Source organism: Pan paniscus, chromosome 1, assembly GCF_029289425.2.
Source record: "Pan paniscus chromosome 1, NHGRI_mPanPan1-v2.0_pri, whole genome shotgun sequence".
Classification (NCBI taxonomy): Eukaryota; Metazoa; Chordata; class Mammalia; order Primates; family Hominidae; genus Pan; species Pan paniscus.
In genome coordinates this window covers 98471411-98495220 of record NC_073249.2, presented here as the reverse complement: position 1 = coordinate 98495220, position 23810 = coordinate 98471411, and the positions used below count along the sequence as shown (strand labels likewise).

The 23810-nt window shown below is 47.0% G+C and overlaps 2 protein-coding genes and 1 long non-coding RNA gene across 20 annotated transcripts in view; 1 reads left to right on the top strand and 2 right to left on the bottom strand.

Annotated features, from left to right (window-relative positions):
* Positions 1-2645, bottom strand: part of PI4KB (phosphatidylinositol 4-kinase beta) — a 36044-nt gene extending 33399 nt beyond the window's left edge. For 5 of the 11 annotated variants that reach the window (XM_008970410.4, XM_003817262.5, XM_055101413.1 and 2 more), the window contains exons 1-2: positions 1717-2451; positions 623-824 (exon numbers count right to left, since the gene is read on the bottom strand). In XM_008970410.4, coding sequence (XP_008968658.1) covers positions 623-630 — 8 coding nt within the window. In that variant the 5' untranslated portion in view covers positions 631-824; positions 1717-2451. Of the gene's footprint in view, positions 1-622; positions 825-1716 lie in introns of all 11 variants that reach the window. The other 6 variants (XM_008970414.4, XM_008970415.5, XM_063605378.1 and 3 more) reach the window with 3 other exon arrangements.
* A 9597-nt stretch (positions 2646-12242) lies between these two features.
* On the bottom strand, positions 12243-19019 carry RFX5 (regulatory factor X5). 8 transcript variants are annotated; one of them, XM_008970397.4, is made up of 11 exons: positions 18829-19019; positions 18100-18224; positions 17823-17951; positions 17546-17579; positions 16723-16805; positions 16345-16464; positions 16034-16153; positions 15814-15895; positions 15298-15499; positions 14959-15059; positions 12243-14795 (listed from the first exon to the last, which is right to left on the bottom strand). In XM_008970397.4, exons 3-11 carry the CDS (start codon positions 17936-17938, stop codon positions 13797-13799), a joined length of 1857 nt encoding a protein of 618 aa, XP_008968645.3. In that variant the 5' UTR covers positions 17939-17951; positions 18100-18224; positions 18829-19019; the 3' UTR covers positions 12243-13796. The 8 variants fall into 8 exon arrangements, with proteins under 8 accessions (XP_008968645.3, XP_003817306.3, XP_008968650.3 ...); XM_003817258.4 differs by having other exon boundaries at positions 18107-18224; positions 18829-18988; XM_008970402.5 differs by having other exon boundaries at positions 18197-18224; positions 18829-18970.
* LOC103785877 (uncharacterized) lies at positions 18619-19505 on the top strand. Its single transcript, XR_611579.5, has 2 exons — positions 18619-18806; positions 19250-19505. It is a non-coding gene; the product is annotated as an uncharacterized LOC103785877 (long non-coding RNA).
* The last annotated feature ends 4305 nt before the right edge of the window (positions 19506-23810 follow it).

The window sequence follows — 23810 nt, the reverse complement described above, 5'->3', positions numbered from 1 at the left end:
TACAGAATCTGGAGTTATGGATCAAGTACATGAGGAACAGCACAGAAAATCAGCCACTTAATGCACTGGGGGAAAAAGCAAAGCAGATGGAAGGAAGCAGGCCTGGAGCTTGTCTTTCAAAATGACTTACACCCCTGGTTGTGGACTAGAAACATCTGACAGAAAGACCAAGGTGAAGGAAAATTCTCAGGATGACTAAACCACTACTAATAAATACCTTTTGCCTGAGGAACCCAAAATATTTTGTAAACAAATAAACCAAATCTGATTTTTTTCCCCCAACCCACATCCTGCTACCAACTTATTACTGCACTGATGCCTACAGAGAGTGGGCATTTTCCAAAAGGATCACTCTAGAGGTCAAGTGAGGAAGTCACATGCTGAACCCAGGAGTCCCGATTCTGAATGTACAAGCTCTTTCCATTGTCTCATGTTCCTTTTTCCAGTTATACCCTTACCCCACTCCAGGCCTGAATTCTTATGGAACCAACCAAAACTATTCTAGTAAACCACAAGAATAAACTGATTCCTCATGGATCTGGACAGGGGTGAGAAGGCACTCTATTCTGTGATTCCTTTAACAAAAGCCTAAAATTAAATAATCTGAAACAAGATTTCTCACAATCTCATTCAATTTCCACGCAGGCCTGTTCATCCCTCTTAGTGGCTGCTCCGGAGTAGTCAACCAAGTGTAATCTGATAGGGACTTCTTCAAAACTTGCTCCGGCCTTCAGAAACACCCTTCTGTCCTGAACGGCCTGAGGCAGCTGAGGCTCCCCCTGCTCACAACACATTTTTCTTCTTAGTTCAAGGTTTAGTTGATCCTGAAATAAGTGGTATGTGGAGATAAAGAGTGTGACAGAGAACACATGAAGCCCACGGGAAAAACAGAACCAAATGTCACAAGGATCAGAGAAATCCCTGAAACTCGAGGGAGGTGTCAAAGTTGGAAATCCTGAATGGGAAGGGCACTGTCAAATCTCTCCCCTAAGACAGAAACCTCTAGAAAGTTGGGGGATTGAGGAGGGAGAAAGAGAAGCTAAAGAAAGTTATAGGGATCATAATGCATCCCAGAGAAGAGTGAGGACTAGGTTCAAAGTAAGAATGTAAATGGTACTTTTGGATTGATGACAAGGGCCCGAGATCCCTTAAGGAGAAGGGAACAGGCAATTCTTGGAAGCCAGGAGCTGGCTGGGTAGGTGGGTGACGGTGAGGTAATGGAATCAGAAGCAGCACAGGAAGACAGGGATGCAATCTTTAGCTCAGGGAAATGGGAACCCAGTGCTGGAGTTGCACAGGGACATAGGAGGAAAAGTGCAAACTAGGAAAAGAGATAAAGGTGGAGTCCATGGAAAAGGTTTGGGGCAGGGGCAGAGACGACGAGGAAGGACAAGGATGGGCATTATGGGAGTCGTCTGATATGGAAAGGGTTCATGACTTAAAAAAAAGAATTATTCGAGACGTAGGCAACAGGGATGAGTGAGGGAGGGGGGAATCCCCGAGGCAGAGGGAGGAGCTAATAGAAGAGGAAGCCAAAAAGCGGAGGAGGACCCCAGGCCTGAGAGGAAAGGGTGGAGAAGGAACCCGGGGTACAGCTGACACCAGGAGGGCAGTTTCGTAGTCGAACTCAGGTGGGGAAGACTGTGCGGGACAGGGTGGGAGAGGGACCCCCCCCCCAACAGGGCAAAGGTGACTCATGAAGGAGGAGTAGCTTACCTCTGGGGGACCCCCGCGGAGGGGGTGCGGGCAGTCGCGGTTGGACTGCCGACACTGCCGCCTCAGCAGCAGCGACCGCTCCCGGGTTCCATTGGCCGCCTGCGCTTCCCTGACAGCGGCCGCGGCGGCTGCACCAGGCCCCGGCTGCGGGGCTGCCCGCGGCGCCGCCTGAGGGGGCCTTCAGGCTGCCACAAGTTCGACCGGGCCACACAACCTCTTCTTCCTCCCTCAGTACAACCAAGACCAAAAAAATAATAAAATAAAATAAAATTCCCCAGCAGGTCTCGATGTAGTATTCTTCTCCGGAGTCCAAGCCAAGCCTTTCTTCCCAGGATACGCTTTCCTGCTTCCCCAGCGGTCAGGACCCTACCGATTCCATAGTAATCTAAGGAGTCGGGTGAGCTGCCTGGAACATGCCTGTTCAGAAATAGAAAAGGGGGCGGGGAAAAGATGTTTGGAAGCTCTCGAGGGAGAGAGGGCGAAGGGAGGAGCTTACGGGTGGGAGGAGGGGCCAATATTTAAGAAGCGGACTTAAGCGATAGCGTTTGCGAGGCTAAAGAAGCCGAGAGAGAAGTAAAATTTGCTGCATAAGTAGGGTGAGCAGGCGGCCGTGGGTGCCCTGTTAAAGAAGTATGGACATATGCATACTTCCAGAAGTATATTAACATGCAAGTTATATGTAAACGACCGTTTGAGTAACTAACCAAATTACCGTAATTGCAATCAATGACTTTTCCCCCTCCCGTATGCTACAAGACTCCCTTAGTAAATCAGGCCGTGGGATGGACGCTGGGTTCCTAGAAGGGCGCGCAGGAAGACGGCGGACAGGGAAGACGTTCTTCCTGACTGCCCTTTTCCTACTTATCTTGGAGGACGATGCGGAGTTTAAGCTCCTTAACATTTCGGGAATGGCGCGGTCCAACCGCGTCTGTCTTTTCGCCGTTAGAGGCCCGACTCGAGGCCGTGGTTCTGCCTCCGAGGTCACCAACCTGCCTGGGCAGCCTGTGACCTCCAGCATCCATATGCCCAGCCCTCCAGGGAGGGGCTGGACAGGGCCAGGTTGGGAGAGGTGAGTGAAACGACAAAGGCTTGGAGGGCACAATCCCTTCTTCCAAACAAAACGAAACCATATTAGGCCAAACAAATAAACAAAAACACGCCATGCAAATGGGCCTCTGGTGTTGCTTTTGTGTATTTTTCGTTTGTTTGTTTGTTTTGTAAAGACAGGGTCTTGCTATGTTGCCCAAGCTTGTCTCGAACTGTTAGCCTCAAGCAATCTGCCGGCCTCAGGTACCAAAGTGCTGGGATTATAGGCCCGACCTCGCCCAGCAAGTTTTTTGTGTATTTTTCGGTTAAGATTGTTGATTTAGAGCCCTCTTTGTCCTCAGAACCTCTATCTCAATGCCTTTCCTAGGGCTTTACTTAATATGCAGTGCCCCTCATCAGTGCCTTACTTAATACATTGAGGCTAGTTATTTGAGCCCGGGTCTTGAATGCCATCTTCCCTGCCACTTACAAGCCATTTGATTTGGAATAACTAATGTAACCTCTTTAAACCTCAGTTTCTATGTCTACAAAGAAGACATATGGATGAAGTAATATTAGCCCATTACAGGGTTTTGTTAGGATCAAGAGAGTACAAGTTGCTACTATAGTACTTTATTATTAATTATTGGGACAATCATACAGGATAGATGATGAAAGAGTCACTGCTACAATGTTTAATTGGAAGGCAGAATAAAGTGTAATAGCTTGAAAATGCCTGTGTAAAACATGCAGTATATACAACAGTAGAACAAATGGGGTACCTAACCTAATTGCTGAAGGGACATAGTGGAGTTTAAGTTAATTTGGAAGGCCTATATGTGTATGGACACACACATACACACACACACACACACATACACACACCAGTATATGGTGAATGAATGAATGGAAGGCTTCTTAGAAATATTGTGAGTCAGGTCTTAGAGTAGATATTGGATATAACCCAGCAAAATAAAAGACAAGCGAGCATTCTGAAAGCAAAAAAATTGTATGTTGAAGAATATAAATGGGAATTTGCTCATATCATGAGGAGAGGGCAAGCAGACAAGCTAGGTTAAAGCAGGAGTACAGTATGAAAGATGAACAAAGAATGGGGACAAGAGTGCCAAAGATAGTTTAAATTTGTCAGCTGGGCACAGTGGCTCACACCTGTAATCCCAGCACTTTGGGAGGCTGAGGTGGGCAGATTGCTTGAGCTCAGGGGTTTGAGACCAGCCTGGGCAACATGGTGAAACCACGTCTCTTCAAAAATACAAAAATTAGCCTAGCTGGCATGGTGGCATGCACCTGTAGTCCCAGCTACTTAGGAGGCTGAGGTAGGAGGATCACTTGAGCCTGGGAGACAGAGGCTGCGGTGAGCCAAGATCATGCCACTGCACTCCAGCCTGGACAACGGAGTGAGACCCTGTCTCAAAAAAAAAATCGGCTTGGTGTGGTGGCTCACGCCTGTAATCCCAGCACTTTGGGAGTCCGAGGTGGGTGGATCAGTCGAGGTCAGGAGTTTGAGACCAGCCTGACCGACTTGGTGAAACTCTGTCTCTACTAAAAATACAAAAATTAGCTGGGCATGGTGGTGGGTGCCTATAATCCCAGCTACTAGGGAGGGTGAGGCAGGGAATCACTTGAACCTGAGAGGCAGAGGTTGCAGTGAGCCGAGATTGCGCCATTGCACTCCAGCCTGGGCAACAGAGCGAGACTCCATCTCAAAAAAAAAAAAAAATTATCACCACTGGTCTGGATTGGGGAGAATCACCAGTCCACATGTTAGGCCCACCAGCTCTTGGCCAGCTTCCAATCAGCTGTCCCGCAAATATCATGAGGCGATGACCCTGCTTTAGCCTAGAGTTTAAAATGTCATGTATCCCCTCAAGGGATAACGTTCCAAACAGCCACAAGACTAGCCTTTTGAAACATTGTAGAAAGACATGTGACAACCTTTTTTATAGTAGGAAGTTTTCTTATTTTCCAATGACAGAAAAAATTTCAGAAACATCTCTTCAAATTTGAAGCAGGAACTTTTTATAGCTAGTCAATTATAGACCACCCTACTAAAAATACACACACACACAAACATAAGTAGAAGATTTTAAGTTTCCTATTTATAGCTCTAAGGGTTCATATGTATAAATTTCTTTCTTTTTTCTTTTTGAGACAGAGTCTCGCTCTGTCGCCCAGGCTGGAGTGCAATGGTGCAATCTTTGTGTGTGTGTGTGTGTGTTTGTAGAGATGAGATCTCGCCATGTTGCTGAGGCTGGTCTTAAACTCCTAGGCTCAAGCAATCCTCTGCCTCACCCCCCAGAGTGCTGGGATTACAGGTGTGAGCCACAGAGTCTGGCCTGATTATTCCAGTAAACAAATGCCTCCCTATGAACTTTTTTACTTTTAGAGATGAGGTCTTGCTCTGTCTCTTAAGGCTGGGGTGTAATGGCACAATCATCGTTCACTTCAGCCTCGAAATCCTGGGCTCAGGCAGTCCTCCCACCTCAGCCTCCCAAGTAGCTAGGACTACAGGTGCATGTCCCATTGCCTGGCTTTATGAACATTTCTTTTCTTTTTTTATTTTGAGACAGGGTCTTGCTCCTCTGTCACCCAGGCTGGAGTGCAGCGGTGCCATCTCAGCTCACTGCAGCCTCCACCTCCTGGGCTCAAGCAGTCCTCCTACTTCAGCCTCCCAAGTTGTTGGGTCCACAGGTGCGTGCCACTACGCCTGGCTAATTTTTTTGTAGAGATGGGGTTTTGCAATGTTGCCCAGGCTGTTCTCGAGCTCCTAGGCTCAAGCAATCCTCCCACCTCAGCCTCCCAAGTAGCTGGAATTACAGGCCTGGCTCCACTGTGCCCAGCCTGAGCATTTTTTTTTTGAGACAGATTCTCCCTGTGTTGCCCAGGCTGGAGTGCAGTGGTGCAATCTCGGCTGACTGTAACCTCCACCTCCCAGGTTGAAGCAATTCTCGTGCCTCAGCCTCCTGAGTAGCTGGGATTACAGGCACACGACACCATGCCAGGCTAATTTTTTTTTTGTATTTTTAATAGAGGCGAGGTTTTACCATGTTGGCCAGGCTGGTCTCAAACTCCTCACCTCAGGTAATCCACTTGCCTCAGCCTCCCAGAGTGCTGGGATTACAGGTGTGAGCCACCATGCCCGGCCAACCTGAGCATTTCTATATACTGTGAGATATATGTATCTGTGTTCAGCCAACTCTCTGTATAAAACGCTGAACAGATTTTTCACATAGGATGGAATCAGCAGGATGTTTTTAGATGAAGAAGTAGTACTACTGAGAAACCACAACATGAAGTAAAACACTTAAGACATATACAGTGACATTAATTCCCCCATTTATTATGCTGTGTGAATGTGTAGCATTTGCTTTAATTTCTAAAGAAGGCTGATTATTAGCTACAAAAATAAACAATAGATTCATTTATTTGAGGCCATAGACTACACATATAGAGTTTGCCTTGGTTTAACAGCAAAAGGTTATTTTTTATTTTTATTATTTTTTTGAGATGGAGTTTTGCTCTTGTTGCCCAGGCTGGAGTGCAATGGTGCGATCTCAGCTCACCGCAACCTCCACCTCCCAGGTTCAAGCAATTCTCCTGCCTCAGCCTCCCGAGTAGCTGGGATTACAGGCATGCGCCACCACACCTGGCTAATTTTTTTTTGTATTTTTAGTAGAGACGGGGTTTCTCCATGTTGGTCAGGCTGGTCTTGAACTCCTAACCTCCAGTGATCTGCCCACTTCGGCCTCCCAAAGTGCTGGAATTACAGATGGGAGCCACCGTGCCCGGCTATTATAGCAAAAGTTTATTTTAAATTTTAGTAAATTTATGATAAACTAAATTGAATAATAGAACTGGAAAAGGTAATGGGAGTGGAGAACGGGAAATTGTGGAGAAGGAGAAGAGTGAGGAATGGTAGGAAGGAAGTGGTACTCCCCCAAATCTTAGTTTAGGCCTTCATCTAAAAAACTGAAGATTGCTTAAACTACAGAGGAATAACTTGTTTCATGTTATATATTTTAAAATAGGGTGGAATAGGTTACTTTAAAACCCTGTAACACTCATTAAAATCTCAAAATCATTCAGTGCTGTGGTATTCTAAAGTGAATGGATTCATCCTCAATCTCAGTCATGGTGAGGACAATATTTATTTGGATGAGTCTTATCTATTCTATCACCAGTGGTTTATTTTACCATATGCCTGTTACCTCTCATCTGTCTGCATCCTGGTCCAGTCCTTCATTTCCTTCCACATGGATAATGGCAACACCTGCCTGGCTCAGTCCTTTAACTCCAGTTTCTCCATCCTTTAATGCAAACTTCATGCCTTTCATTCATTCATTTATTCAACCAACAGATAACTATAATGGTTGTTTATTCTTAGTTTATTTTACTTAATTATTGAGACAGGGTCTTGCTGTGTCACCTAGGCTGTAGTGTAGTGGCACCATCTGGGCTCACTGCAGTCTTTTTGCCCAGGCTGGAGTGCAATGGTGCAATCTCAGCTTACTGCAACCTCTGCCTCCCCCATTCAAGTGATTCTCCTGCCTCAGCCTCCTGAGTAGCTGTGATTACAGGCGCCCCCCAACCAAGCCAGACTAATTTTTTGTGTGTTTTTAGTAGAGATGGGGTTTCACCATGTTGGTCAGGCTGGTCTTGAACTCCTGACCTCAGGTGATCTGCCTGCCTTGGCCTCCCAAAGTGCTGGGATTACAGGCGTGAGCCACCGTGCCCGGCATTTTTCTTTTTTTTCTAGACGGAGTCTCGCTCTGTAGCCCAGGCTGGAGTGCAGTGGCGCCATCTGGGCTCAATGCAACCTCCGCCTCCTGGGTTCAAGCTATTCTCCTGCTTCAGCCTCCTAAGTAGCTGGGATTACAGGTGCCTGGCACCACACACGGCTAATTTTTATATTTTTAGGTTTCACCATGTTGGTCAGGCTGCTCTCGAACTCCTGACCTCAAGTGATCTGCCTGCCTCGGCCTCCCAAAGTGCTGGGATTAGAGGCATGAGCCACCACGCCCGGCCTCACTGCAGTCTTGAACTCCCAGGCACAAGTGATCCTCCCACCTCAGCCTCCTGAGTACCTGGGACTATAGGCACGTACCACAACGCCTGACTAATTTAAAAAAGCTTTTTTAAATTAGAGACATAGAGAGACAGGGTCTCACTATGCTGCTTTAACTCCTGGGTTCAAGTGATTCTCTTGCCTTGGCCTCCCAAAGTACTGGGATTACAGGGATGAACCACCACGCCCAGCCTTCTTCTAGTTTACTTCTCACTATTGTTCATACACATCACGTCTGCCTGACGGGTCTCTTTGGGTTGTACTGCCATGCCACATCCCCACACCCATTTTTCCTATAATGTCCTCCTCTTTTTTGCCTATCCAAGCTCTTACTTATCTTAAAGGCCTAACTCAAACTTGCCTTTTCCATGAAGCTTTCACAAATTACTCAGCCCAAACTGATGTCTCTGAATTTACAGCTCTTACGCGGTAAAGTATCACGACTTAGGTCTTTTTGTTTTATGATATGTCTTATGTTGTTTTGTCCTTGCTTTATTAGTTTGACTTGTGCAGCTAACTCCTACTCACATCTACAGGGAAGTCATCTCTGATTCTTGCCTAACACACACGATCTCTCTCTGGGCTCCCACAGCACTCTGTGCTCACTACTTATATAACTCACACCATGCTGTGATCATTTATTTGTCTGTCTCCCCAGCTAGAATGTTTAAAGTTGGGGTCTGAGTAAACCAGCTTCTAACAAATGCCTGACATTTAAAAAACAAGAGGGAAAATATCAAAACCACAGTAAAGGATTCCTACTTCTGGCAGCATGGATAAGAGAAAGTGCTATCCCATTAAAATATAACTAGATCCTAGATAAATTACAGCAAACATACTTTTTAGCACATTGCTGAGTTCATTAGAAAGAGAAATCACTAAAAAAAAAAAAAAAAAAAGTACAGGCCGGGCACGGTGGCTCACGCCTGTAATTCCAGCACTTTGGGAGGCTGAGGCACGCGGATCACGAGGTCAGGAGATCGAGACCATCCTGGCTAACACGGTGAAACCCCGTCTCTACTAAAAATAAAAAAAATTAGCCGGGTGTGGTGGCGGGTGCCTGTAGTCCAAGCTACTCGGGAGGCTGAGGCAGGAGAATGGCATGAACCTGGGAAATGGAGGTTGCAGTGAGCCGGGATTGCGCCACTGCACTCCAGCCTGGGCAACAGAGCGAGACTCCATCTCAAAACAAAAAAAAATACAAATTTAAAAAAGAAAGTTGAAACCTATATAAAGGAAGAGCAACATGGAGTAGTAGAAGCAGGTTTACCCTGAGGACAAATCCCAGTGTCAGCATTGTGATCATAGTCTAAGCCTTGGGCCTAGGCCAAGGGAAGAGAAGAAAAACCTGCAACTCCTGAATTAAACCCGGACTCTTGAAGGGGCTAACATAGTCCCAGGCTTATGCAAATGCAAATCCTCTCCGGAGGGAAGTATTCCTAATTTAGGTCCTCGGAATTCCCACAGATTAAATTTAACAAAAATGAGTTCAGAACCCCAAATATAAAATAGGCAAGGCACGCTGGCTCACACCTGTAATCCCAACACTTTGGGAGGCCATGGCGGGTGGATAGCTTGAGGCCAGAAGTTCAAGACCAGCCTGGCCAATATTGTGAAACTCCGTCTCTACTAAAAAATACAAAAATTAGCTGGGTGTGGTGACATGCACCTGTAATCCCAGCTACTTGGGAGGCTGAGGCAAGAGAATCTCTTGAACCCAGGAGGCAGAGGTTGCAGTGGGCTGAGACTGCACCACTGCGCTCCAACATGGGTGACAAAGCAAGACGCCATCTCAAAACAAAAAACAAAAAACCCCAAAATATAAAGTATACAAGTAAACAAGCTACCATGGACAGGACTCAGCAGAAAACAACAAAATGGATTTAGACATCCAAGATGTTACAGAATATAAAATAACAATCCCAACACATTTCAAAGAATTGGTGTCATAGACACTACATTCTCTGAACACAAATGATTAAGCTAAAAATCAGTATCAAAAAGATACAATTTGGGCCAGGTGCGGTGGCTCATGCCTGTAATCCCAGCACTTTGGGAGGCTGAGGCGGGCGGATCACAAGGTCAGGAGATCGAGACTACCCTGGCTAACACGGTGAAACCCTGTCTCTACTAAAAAACACAAAAAATTAGCTGGGTGTGGTGGCGGGCGCCTGTAGTCCCAGCTGCTCCGGAGGCTGAGGCAGGAGAATGGCCTGAACCCGGGAGGTAGGCTTGCAGTGAGCCAAGATCACGCCACTGCACTTCAGCCCAGGCGACCGAGTGAGACTCTGTCTCAAAAAAAAAAAAATACAATTTTAAATCTCCAGATATTTGGAAGTTTATAAAATGTTTCTAAATAGTTCATGAGTCAAAAAGTCATAAAGGTAATTTAAATATTTTTAGAACTAAGTAATAAAAATACAGCACAGAAAAACTTGTGGGATGTAGAGAAACAGGTTATTAAAAACTTAAAATAGTGAAGAAGATAGCCTGAAAATTAATTGGCTAAGTGTCAAAATGAATATGTTGTAAAGGAACATAAAATTAAACCTAAAGAAAGCATAAAAAAGATAGCTATAGATAAGATCCATAATTAATGAAATGGAAAACAAATACATAAGGGAGAGGATCAACAAAGCTCAAAGTAGCATCTGAAGATATATAGGTAAAATAAATTTCTGGTGCAACTGATCAAGACCAAAAAAGGAGGCACAAGTAAACAACAGAAATGAAAAGGAAGATATGCCTATCCACAGAGCAGAGATAAAGCAGTGGCTCACGCCTGTAATCCAAGCACTTTGGGAGGCAAAGGCAGGCGGATCACTTGAGATCAGGAGTTTGAGACCAGCCTGACCAACATGGTGAAACCTCCTCTCTACTGAAAATACAAGAATTAGCTGGCCGTGGTAGCACGCACCTGGAATCCCAGCTACTCCGGAGGCTGAGGCAGGAGAATCGCTTGAACCCGGAAGGCAGAGGTTACAGTGAGCCAAGATTGCGCCACTGCCCTCCAGCCTGGGCGACAGAGCGGGACTCTGTCTCAAAAAAAAAAAAAGAAGAGCCGGGCACGGTGGCTCACGCCTGTAATCCCAGCACTTTGGAAGGCTGAGGCGGGCGGATCACAAGGTCAGGAGTTCGAGACCATCCTGGCTGACACGGTGAAACCCCATCTCTACTAAAAATACAAAAAAAAATTAGCCAGGTGTACGTGGTGCATGCCTGTAGTCCCAGCTACTTGGGAGGCTGAGGCAGGAGAATGGCGTAAAACCCAGGAGGCAGAGCTTGCAGTGAGCCGAGATCACGCCACTGCACTCCAGCCTGGGAGACAGAGCGAGACTCTGTCTCAAAGAAAAAAAAAAAAAAAGAAACTGGAAGAAATATATGCACTTTGTGTTAAAAAAAATACATGAAATGCACAAAACCCTAGAATAATACTTCACCTAAGCTGACTCAAGAAGGAATAGAAAGCCCAGTCTATAATTATTAAAGAAATGGAATCAATAGTTAAAATTATTCCCACAAAGAAACATCAATCTCAGATAGCTTTACAGGTGAGTTTTACCAAACTTTCAAGGAACAGTTTGTTTCAATCTGATATAAACTCTTCCAGAGAATAAGACAAGAGGGAACAGTTCCCAACTTAGAGGTTATATAAACCAAAGGACCATGGTAGAAGCCTCTTTAGAAATCTTACTGAAAACAAAGGCACTAACATGTACAAGAATGTTCATAGCAGCAGTTTGAAATAGCAAAATACTGAAAACATCCAAAGATCCATTGATAGGTGAATGGATAAATAACTTGTGGTTTATGCACTTGATAAAATATTATGCAGATGAAAATGAATGAATCATAGCTATCTACAACAGCATGGATGAATCTTAGAAACAATGGTAAGTGAGAAAAAGCAAACTGCAGGGGACTATTAGAGTATAACATAGCTGGGCACAGGTGGCTCATGCCTGTAATCCCAGCGCTTTGGGAGCCCAAAGTGGGCAGATGGCTTGAGCCCAGGAGTTCAAGACCAGCCTGGGCAACATGGTGAAACCCCATCTCTACTAAAAATACAAAACTTCAGGCATGGTGGCAGGCACCTGTAGTCCCAGCTACTAGGGAGGGTGAGGTGGGAGGATTGCTTGAGCCCAGGAAGTGGAGGTTGCAGTGAGCTGAGATCACACCACTGCACGACAGCCTTCACAATAGAGTGAGACTGTGTCTCAAAAAAAAAAAAAAAAAAAAAAAGTATAACATTTTCTGTAAAGCTAAAAAACAAGCAAAATTAAACACATTTTTAAAATTATATATACATATATGGTTAAAAAATATCTATAGCAGATAATAGACACGAAAATTAAGGACAGTGGTTACCGCTAAGAAGAGGCGGGGGACAGGCTAGGGAGGAACACAAACACAATGGTATTTCAAATGTTTTAATGTATAAATTGTGTTATGGGTCATAGGTACTCATTAGTATGCTTCATAATTTATTCACGTTAGATATACTCTTTATAGATATCAAATATTACATATTATAATTTCTTAAAATCTGCTGTGGTGGAAATAAATGAACACATGAAGTCTCCCTGAAAGAAAATCAGTGTTTCTTGGGAAGAACCAAGATTCCCTGACAGAAGCTACCCTATGTAGAGGACAAAGTAGGTCTTCAATAAATATTAGTTGGTTTACTGCTCTTCCCAAGGATACATCTGGAGGGTCTGCATTCCTTTCTCATTGGTGCCGCCTGACCACAGAACTAGCTTTTTCCGTGACATCTAACCTAAACCCCGCAGTCCTAAGTCCTGACATGTATGACAAGACGCTGCCACCTGGTGGATACAGAATAGATTTAATGAAATGGCTAGGAAGTCTTTCACTCTAGTTGGTGGAACTGGCAATAGGGTGAGAGGGAAGCAGGAATGAGGAGAAGACAAAAATTAAGAAACAGGAAAAGGAAGGAGCTCCATCTCTAATATGGAGGTAGAAAAAAAGGGACTATCATCTAAATGAGACTGGAGAGTCCCTAGAGGAGAATGGCTTCCCTCTCCTTCCTTCTGAGACTAGAAACAAGAGGAAAGAGGCTACAGCTTGTATTGAGGGAAATGCAAGACTGAGGAGAAAAGAAAGCAGGTCTAGCTGATCTCAACTTAGCAAGCTAAAATAATAGTAGCCTGGTGTTAGCGGCCACCCAAGCAACTCCCTGCTCCTAGTTTCCACTTGGGGAATCCATGTGATTTTGGGGAGGCTGACCCCCACCCTTTTCCCCAAAGGTGTTGTCCATGATGTAGAATAAGCAAATTAGCATGTATCATCCTCCTGGCCACAGTGATTGGTCAGGGTGGACATGTGACCCAGGCCTAATCAGTGTGAATATTAGGGCTTTTGCTGAGATTTCTGGTACAAAGATGCCTTCTTTTTCTGATTGGACATAAATGGGGAAACGTGTAATCCTAGGAATGCTGGCAGCCATTAAGTGGCCCAGACTTAAATGGTCCTACAGAAGATGCAACAGTGAGAAAAAAGTCAGTCCGGTATTTAGAGACATACTGAACTACTGGGTCAAGTCTTCACCTGGAGCCAGCACTACCTATGGACTTTCTAGTTACATGAACCAATAAATCCTTTTTATTTCAAGCCAGTTTGAATTAGGTTTTCTGTGCTTTAAAACCAAAAGATCCCTAACCTATACATTCATCATACTTAGCCCATTCCTACCTTCCCACAGGATAGCACAGGGAATACAGGTAAGGTCACTACAGATTTATTGGTTACACTAAAGCCCAGGGTATCAAGCTGAAAAGGTCAGAGGCAGCAACCAGGTACTAAGTAGACTGGGTGACTCAGCTGTCTGTACAGAGGAGAATGGACTTCCTTAGGAAAAGAATAGCCAAATGAGAAGCAAGTGCAAAGAAGGGCCTCTACTAGGCAAAGTTAACATAGGGATATAAACACTCTTCCCCACAGACCTGTATCATGGGGGTGTTGCTTTTGGGTCTTTATGCTCCTGGGATAAGGAACTTTGAAGCACATGCTCCTTTAAGTCTTTATTACCCTGTGGTGCAGTGTCTACCTCTCCCTTTGCCAAAGGAAAAGCCTCCTTTTGGCTTCTGCTGCCCTTGATGACACTCACTTTTGAGGGGACCAAGGGAATTTTATCTTCTGCTTCTTTGGTATGCCGGGAACCGGGGCCCCTTCCTCCTTTGGAAACAGTACCATCTCCCTGACCCTGGGCAAGTACTGCCCCCTTTTCAGCCTCTCCCATTGGCCCTGGCCTCTCTGCCCCTCCAGCTGAGTTGCCTTCCCCTCCTGAGCCCCATGTCTCCCATGGTAACCTTGAGGACTGGGCAGATTCCATGGCAGCTGCTGACTTGAGAGGGGTAGAATTCCTTTCCCCACTTCCACCTGACTTTTTTCGAGGGCGCCCCCGTTTCCTTTTGGCATCACTTGCTGTATCCTCTATATCCTGCTTTGCTGCTTTAGCTGGTGGATCCTGCCCACTGGCCTCACTCACAGGTACTTCAGCTGTCCTCTTGACACCCTTGTCATGTGGTCCTTGGTCACCACCTATGCCTACCTCTCTGTTCTCTGTGCCCCGGGGCTGAGTGAGTCCCCCAGGTGGAGCTTGCCCAGGCCAAGGTCCAGGTCCAGGTCCAGGCAAAGCAGGAACAGTTGGTAAGATCATGTTAATGATGGGCACAGCTGCTGGGGGTACCCCGGCCCTACTAGACAGAGGCAGTGTAGCCACTTTCAGGGCACCTGAAGAAAGCCTGGGGGCCAGAATAGGTGGAGAGACTGGGATTGGCGGAATAAGTGAGCGAGGGGCCCGGGGAAGGAGCAGAGGCAGCCGAGCCACTAGGGCATTAACCTGCAGGTTATTGGCTCCTGGGGCCGAGCTCTCAACTACACTCTTCTTCCGCTCTCCACGTGCAAGAGGACCGGCCCCAGTTCGGGCTTCCAGATCCTTAGGAGGCTAAAAAGTAAAGAGAGGAACACAGTAAGGTGTGAAGAATGAGTATTGGGGGAAACATAGAAGCCAGAGGCACAGGAGGTGGAAAAGCAAGGGACCCAGTTGGAGAAGGATATACTAAGCCCCCAGCCCAGGACAGTAAAGTCAGGGCCACTGACTTCCTTACCTGGGCCAGTCTCTCTGGCTTCTTGTGGGCTCCACCCTCTGGGTTCTCTACACCATTCTTTGGTTTAGATGACCGTTCCCGAGGTGCATGTTCGTCCTCTTCTGCAGAGGTACCAAAAAGGTAATAGAGTGAAGGTGAGGAGGAAACTGAGGAATAGGGGACTGAGGCAATTCTGATTGACTGACTGGTAGAGACAGGAAATGGGGTGCTAAAGCATGTCTTAGAAGGGTCTCCAGGAAGAGAGGGCAAATCCAAGGTGTCTCTATCCTAGTGTGTGGGAGGGCCACTGAAGCTGAAAGTGGCTCAGGGTTGCTGAGACATAAGAGAGGGTCAACACACCAGCAAGCCCCATGGCCTTAAGCACATGGGCATGTGCAGATCGGGCAGAGATGAGATGCTGCTGTAGCAGGAAGCGGGCGACCTCAACGATGGAACTGAAGGACCGTTTCAGGATCCGCTCTGCCCAGTCACAGGTCAGGGCACACGCTGCCTCCACCAGTTCATCTCGAGGTGCTGGGGTTACTTCTGGGCCCATTTCTGGCTGAAGTGGGGAAGGACATGCCCAATCACACTCCAAATTAAAGAACCCTTGCCTCCTCTCTTGTCAGAGATCAAAGACTATTGACCGAAGCTGAGACCAGACTGGGGATGGGAGTAGCCTCTACCTATCCCATTGCAGAAGCTCACAAGTTCTCTTCATCCTCTGCCTCAGCTACAGGGTTGGCAGAAGGGAACATCATACCTAGAAGCTATGTACATAATGACTGAGGCTGTTAGCCCTCAAAACATGCCCCAAAGACCTCTGACTTTTACCTGGGAGAGAAGAGTGGAATTGGAAGGTGATTTGGTACTTACACTCTCAGAACCCTTTAGGTCAAGTCCAGGCAGGGGTGGCATAGACACCAAGGTCTTCCTCCTTATGCCACTGTAGCAATATCTGATGCAAGTTAAAGAGCAGCCAACACATGGCGATCTCCAAGCCCCTCGAGCAAGTTAAGCTGTTCCACTCCTTGCTCTCCACATCCTAAGTCTTCCTCCCAGGTCCTCCACCCCCAACCTCTCTAGTCAAGGATACTTGGACTGGCCCCGGCCACCAAGCCTTCGAGCTTTGATGTCAGGGAAGATCTCTCTGATGATCTTGCCAAAGTTGGCTGTGCTGAGTGGGCGGCAACAGGCAAGACTCTCACAGTACTTCCTGAGTGAGAGGGGAGCAGAGTGGGAAGATACTCAGAGAAGGAGGCCATGGGTAGGCTCGAAGAGTCCCTAGGGATCAAGTGTGAGGAACCCTTTAAGAAGGCAGGCTTTATCAAGGCAGGAAGCTCTTCATGGGTGAGGGGGTCCTATGCCCACCAATCCACTCATCCCACCACCCACCCCTCCACCCACCGATAGGCATCATAAACACTTTGCTTTGGCAGACAGGTGTCAGTGTGCTCTTCCAGGTGGTTGCGGATCCACCTATAGGCATACATGTACTCCTCATTGCTCAGTGTACTTGGCTCTGAGCTACAGAAACAAAAGGAACAAGCATTACTAAGACCCTAACAGTTGTCCTGGTTCTTCCCAAACTACCACTTCAGTAGTGCTGGACCAAATTTAGTTCACCCAGAATCTAACTTTCCCTGGTAAACCAAGTCAGGGCGAGGACCTTTCCTCTTCATCAAGGACAGCATTTACGAGTATTCCTATTCACCTCACCCCTTCCCAGTGAACCTTTCTCTAAGAATCAGAACCTCTGCCATCTAAAACTACTATCAAACCTACCTTTTGTCTCCAGTGGTGGGTCCTGAGGGGAGCTGAAGGTAGAGATACAGCTTGTCATTGTCAGAAAATTTCTGTACATCTTGCTGAGGTAGGAGAGAACAGAGGCAGGAGAAATAATAAGGCCAAGAAGGACCCAATATAGGACCCTCTGATCCCCACACCAAAGTCTAGCTGACTTACAGGGTGTCAGACTGAAAAAGGACCTTAGAAATTATTTGACAAGGCCGGGCACGGTGGCTCACGCCTACAATCCCAGCACTTTGGAAGGCTGAGGCAGGCTGATCACAAGGTCAGGAGATCGAGACCATCCTGGCTAACATGGTGAAACCCCGTTTCTACTAAAAATACAAAAAAAAAATTAGCCGGGTGTGGTGACGGGCGCCTGTAGTCCCAGCTACTTAGGAGGCTGAGGCAGGAGAATGGCGTGAACCCGGGAGGCGGAGCTTGCAGTAAGCCGAGCTTGCGCCACTGCACTCCAGCCTAGGCGACAGAGCGAGACTCCATCTCAAAAAAAAAAAAAAAAAAGAAAGAAATTATTTGATGCTAGGTGCTCTGAGGAGCCCTATAGGCTACCATGGCGAGGAGGGAAGTAGAGGGGATCAGCTCTGACTTCATCTCTGGTGGGCTTCTACGCAAGTGCTCACAGAGATCAAGTGAGAGGCACAAAGTCAAACTGGCAGCAAGTTTGCAAAGCCAACTATCTTCTGACAAGGCAGACGACCCTACCTCTCCCACATCAATGTTTTGTTGATGCCCATCATCCTCACATCCTCCTCCCTCAGCATTTCCATCCCTCTGTTGCCCTCTTCCCCAACACACTTACCAGGATCCCCTCTACTTTGTTCTGCACGGCCTTGCTGTGGGGAAGAGGAGAAAGCTGGAGGTCACACACAAGATTTTCCCTGTCTCTTTATCTGACTGCTAGGGAGGGAAAAGGACTGAAATGCCCAACAGGTGCTCAAGAATTGCTACCATGGCCAAAAATCTCCCTCTGCTCCCATGCCCTTGCTGAGAGGCAGTTCATCTACAGCCAAAGTGAAGTGCTGCAGGGATCTATACTCAGGTCTTGGACAGGACTTGGAGATGTGATGAGTACTTACGAAATGGTACCTCGGAGCCTCTGAAGAAGGGTGGTAGGTTCCCCAGCCTCAGCACCACCTGGGGGGGCCCTTCCCCCAGTCTTGGGGCTCTTAGCATCAGGCTCATCTTCTGCCATCCCGGCATGAGGGCTAGAATTGAGAGGGACAGGCATAAAGATGTAACTCACACTGGCCTTCCCTTCCCCAGAAGGCCCCAGGGCACTCCTCATCTCTTTACCCAGAAAGGCAGAGAAACAGAAACAAAGCCTCCGAATTTCCCCGGTGGTCTTTTTCTCACCACTTGCCTTCTCCGAAAATTAGAAATTATTCCATTACTTCGCCAGGCCCATATATACCCAAAGAGATCTTTGCCATCTCCATTCTATCTGCCCCACCTTTCTGAAGTCTCCTAAATCTGGAAAACTGTAAAGGAAGAGATAGGGGGATTGGGAATCCATGTTAGCAAGAAATTTTCATTTCTGCCTCTGACCCCATACTGCCCTCCTCCCCCTCAAAAACAACAATAACAGCCACAAAACAAAGTTCTCTAATTCTCAAAAATACTCCTCACCATTGCATATGCCTGGGAGGTCAAAAAGGATACGAACATATTCTGCCCTTCTAGGCTTGGAAAAAAAACTGGGCCCAAGTTCTCATTACTTAATCTCGCCACGACTTCCCCCGCTGCTCCCCCTCCCCACGTCGCCGGCCCCTACGTCATCTCCCACAACAGCCCATCCTGAGGCGCGCCCCCACCTCCTTCCCTTCCCCCTCCATTCAATCCCCGGTTTCTGCAAAGTGGAGCGGGGGTGGGGCGGGGTAGCGGAACTCATTCGCTGGGCGTCAGAAACCCGGCAGGGGAATGGGGTCCCAGATTCCGGGCACGTGCACATGGGTGAAGAAGCTGTTGAAAATACAGCTACAATCTTTTTCTGCTCTCCTCCCAACTCATCTTGCCCCTCCCTACCTCTGAACAGTCGCCTTCCAACACAAGCAACAATAAAGGTAAGGGAGAAAGAGAAACTACCTCGTAGCCACCTTCACTCCAGCCCAGCCCCAAGGTCCTGGCCCAGCCGGCTCGTGCGTTGCTTTATTTTCCTTTTTCTGAATGGTTGTAACAGCCGCGATCTGCCTAGATACACGGGCGGCCTGCTCTGTCATTGGTCACTGCTGCCACCCGGAGACAGAAGGCGCCGGGCTCGTACCGGCGGCCGCTGAAGTCTGCCTGGTAACAGAATCTGATTGGTCAATAGGGGAGGGAAAATCCAAAGTTGGTCTTATTTGAGTCAAGAGGGGGAAGTCCGGGTTGGGTTTCGGTTAAAACTGGGGTCGGTTGGGACTGCAGGTCCCAAGAGGTTCTTCTCTTAAAGGGACCGCAGGATGAAAGAACGGGCGCTCGGCTCCCTTTGGAACTGTCTTTTCTTTTGCCCTCCCCTTTTGTGTTTCAGTTTAGTCTACGGTCCTCAGAGCTGCCGGAAGAGAAGAATCAATGGATGATAAAATAACTAGACAATGATGGGTAGGAGTGATGGAAGTTCGCTGTAAGCTCCTATAACCCCCCATCACCATCACCACATGCCTAATACAACCTGCAGACACACTTACTCGCAACAGACCTGCAATCTGGGCTCTCTTTCCTTCTTGATGGAGGCCTCAAAACCTCAGCAGTTGTACCCATTAAACTAAAATGCTTTTTCCCTCTTAGTATTTCTTGGTTTCCCGTGTGTACTTTCCTTCCAAAGAGTTGCAAATGCGTTTGCATCCCCATAGTTCTGCAGTCGGTGAACCCTGGAATTTTGATGGACTCCCACGGGGGTGCTGGATGCCACAGGAACTTTTTACACTCAGGGAACATTGTACTGAATAGGTCATGGGTTCTTAACCCTCTTACTTAAGACATTTTAAGGTTATGAATCAGACAAAAGCAATGGACCCTCTACCATGAAAAATGCACACAGAGACCAAGTTTTGCATCTAATTTCAGAGAGGTCATGGACTCCAGGTTGAAAGCCTCTTACATGGATGTATTTTGTTTTGCGCAGCGGACATGTTACAACCAAAACTGTATTTGCCATCCTGACATCTAATATGTTCTCCAGGCTCATCATTAATGTGCTTTTGTAAAGAAGACAGTAGTGCTGCCTGAGCTCATCACCATTGCCCTTTACAGCCTACCTTTCCCTATTACCAGCTTCTATGAGTGCTGGGGGAACCCAGGAGATTGTGGAGTTGGGGCAATAAGGATATATTGGCAAGAGGTTTTCTTTTTTCTTTCTTTCTTTCTTTTTTTTTCTTTGAGACGGAGTCTCGCTCTGTTGCCCAGGCTGGAGTGCAATGGCACGATCTTGGCTCACTGCAACCTCCGCCTCCTGGGTTCAAGCGATTCTCCTGCCTCACCCTTCCGAGTAACTGGGTTTACAGGCGTGCATCACCACGCCCAGATAATTTTTGTGTTTTTAGTAGAGACGGAGTTTCACCATGTTGGTCAGGCTGGTCTCAAACTCCTGACTTCAGGTGATCCACCTGCCTTGGCCTCCCAAAGTGCTGGGATTACAGGTGTGAGCCACTGCACCTGGCCAGGTTTTCTAATAACAGCTAAAATTTATTTGGTGTTTATTAGGCCAGGCGCGGTGGCTCACGCCTGTAATCCCAAAACTTTGGGAGGCCGAGGTGGGCGGATCACCTAAGGTTGGGAGTTCGAGACCAGCCTGACCAACATGAAGAAACCCCGTCTCTACTAAAAATACAAGATTAGCCGGGCGTGGTGGCGCATGCCTGTAATCCCAGCTACTCGGGAGGCTGAGGCAGGAGAATCACTTGAACTGGGGAGGCGGAGGATTGTGCCATTACACTACAGCCTGGCAACAAGAGCGAAACTCCATCTCAAACAAAAACAAACAAAAATTTATTTGGTGTTTATTAGGTATCAGACACCATACCAAATGCTAAACACCTCGTGTAATGCTCAGAGCAACTCTCTGAAGTAGGTACTGTTACTGTCTCCATTTTACAGATGAGGAAACCAATGTGGAGAGGTGAAGGGACTTGTCCTTAGTCACATATGTAGAAAGTGCTAGAATCAGGATCCAAAGGCAGGCAGTCTGCCTCAAAGCTGATTGTTTTGAGCACTGCCTTAGACTGCATGTATACGTATTTGCAGATACTCATAAACAAATATGGGTATAACGGGCTGGACATGATGGCTCATGCCTATAATCTCAATATTTTGGGAGGCAAAGGCAAGAGGATTGCTTGGGGCCAGGAGTTTGAGACCAGCCTGGGCAACAAAGTGAGACTCTGTCTCTCTCTACACACACACACACACACACACACACACACACACACACACCACACACAGCCAGGTGTGGTGGTACATGCCTGTGGTTCCAGCAACTTGGGAGGCTGAAGCAGAAGGATCACTATTACCCATGAGTTCGAGGCTGCAGTGAGCTATGATTGCACCACTCTGTCATGCAGCCTGGGTGACAGAGTGAGACCCTGTCTCAAAACAAACAAACAAACAAAAAACAAAAAACAAAAGCCGGCTGGTGTGGTGGCTCATGCCTATAATCCCAGCACTTTGGGAGACTGAGGTGGGCAGATCACCTGAGGTCAGTTTGAGACCAGCCTGACCAACATGGAGAAACCCCGTCTCTACTAAAAACAAAAAACAAAACAAAAAACAAAACAAAATTAGCCAGTTGTGGTGGTGCATGCCTGTAATCCCAGCTACTTGGCAGGCTGAGGCAGGAGAATTGCTTGAACCTGGGAGGCGGAGGTTGGGTGAGCCGAGATCATGCCATTGCACTCCAGCCTGGGCAACAAGAGCGAAACTCCATCTCTAAATAAATAAATAAATAAATAGCAAGCCAAATATGGATATAGACTGATGGAAAGATAGCCCTAACACCACTGTTTGGTATGAAGGAGAACCTAGAGCACTTTGGTTGCAAACAGAGTTTTGGGTAAGTTATCTAGCTTAAAAATTTGCAGATAACAGGGAAAAACTGGAAGCTTTAGTAAGAGGGGAGAAAGTATCATAGTACATAGTACATAGTAAAAGAGATGATTTTGACAGCACTATAGAAGGTAGAGTTGAGTGAAAGAAAAGGCTAGAGATAGGAAAGAGGAAACTATTAATTTATGCCAGGCATTGTGTTAAGAGCTAGGGATACAAAGCTGAATAAGGTATGGTCCTTGCCTTGGGCAGTAACAATAAAAATTGTCCGGATAAGCATCATATAACAGCAAGTATTTATATAGAGCCTAATATGTGTTGGGGCCCGTTCTTTTTTTTTTTTCGAGACGGATTCTTGCTCTGTCACCCAGGCTGGAGAGCAGTGGCTCAATCTCGGCTCACTGCAAGCTCTGCCTCCCAGGTTCAAGTGATTCTCCTGCCTCAGCCTCACAAGTAGCTGGGACTACAGGCGCCTGCCACCACACCGGGCTAATTTTTTTGTATTTTTAATAGAAACGGGGTTTCACCATGTTAGTCAGGATGGTCTCTATCTCCTGACCTCGTGATCCGCCCGCCTCGGCCTCCCAAAGTGCTGGGATTACAGGTGTGAGCTACCGCGTGCGGCCTCAGATAGATACTATGATTATCCCCATTTTACAGGTGAGGAGACAGGCATTGAAAGGTTAATAATTTGCCCAAGATTACATCATAATTTAGTAAGCTATGGAGCCAGGATCTGCACCTAGGCTCTTTGTGTTGCAGCTTTTTTTTTTTCCTTTTTAGACAGAGTCTCACTCTGTCATCCAGGCTGTAGTGCAGTGGCTCCACTGCACTTGGCTCACTGCAACCTCTGCCTCCCAGGTTCAAGTGATTTTCCTACCTCAGCCTCCAGAGTAGCTGGGATTACAGGCGTGTGCCACCACACCTGGCTAATTTTTGTATTTTTAGTAGAAATGGGGTCTCACCATTTTGGCCAAGCTAGTCTTGAGCTCCTGACCTCAAATGATCCACCCACCTTGGCTTCCAAAAGTGCTGGGATTATAGGCGTGAGCCACCATGCCTGGCCTGTTGCAGCTTTTTCACTCTTGCTGTTTGGAGAGTGGGAGGGAGTGTTCCAGCATTTTCACTTCAACTGCTGGTGGACTCTGTATTCTTGTCCCACGACCAAGAAGAATAAGGTGTGTAGACACTGGAGAGTGAGTAAGGCAGTCAGATTTATTTATTTATTTACTTATTTATTTTATTATTTTTTTTGAGATGGGGGAGTCTCACTCTGTCACCTGAACTGGAGTGCAGTGGCATGATCTTGGCTCACTGCAACCTCCGCCTCCTGGGTTCAAGCGATTCTCTTGCCTCAGCCTCCCAAGTAGCTAGAACTGTAGGTGCCTGCTACCACACCCAGCCAATTTTTTGCATTTTTTTTTTTTTTTGGCGGGGGGGCAATGGAGTTTCACTCTGTTACCAAGCTGTAGTGCAGTGGCACAATCTTGGCTCACTGCAACCTCCACCTCCTGGGTACAAACAATTCTGCCTCAGCCTCCCAGGTAGCTGAGATTACAGGCGCCTGCCACCATGCCCAGCTAATTTTTGTATTTTTAGTAGAGATGGTGTTTCACCATGTTGTCCAGGATGGTCTCAATCTCTTGACCTCATGATCTGCCCATCTTGGCCTCTCAAAGTGCTGGGATTACAGGTGTGAGCCACCGAACCTGGCTAATTTTTTGTATTTTTAGTACAGACGGGGTTTCACCATGTTGGCCAGGCTGGTCTCAAACTCCTGACCAGCCAGAGTCAGATTTATTAAGCAACAGAAAAGCTCTCAGCAAAGAGGGGGCCTGAAAGAGGATTGCCAGCTATGAGGCTGAGTGGGAGGGTGAGGAGGGTGGCTTATGGACTGGGAAAGGGAGGAGTGTGCTGACCGGGCCTGCAGGCTATCTTGCAGAAAGCACCACTCAGAAAGAGGTATGATAGTGTAAAGAACCAGTTGGAGGCAGAAGTGAAGGCTTGGCTCAACAACTTGGCCTGGAACCAATCAGGGGCTGAAGTGAAAG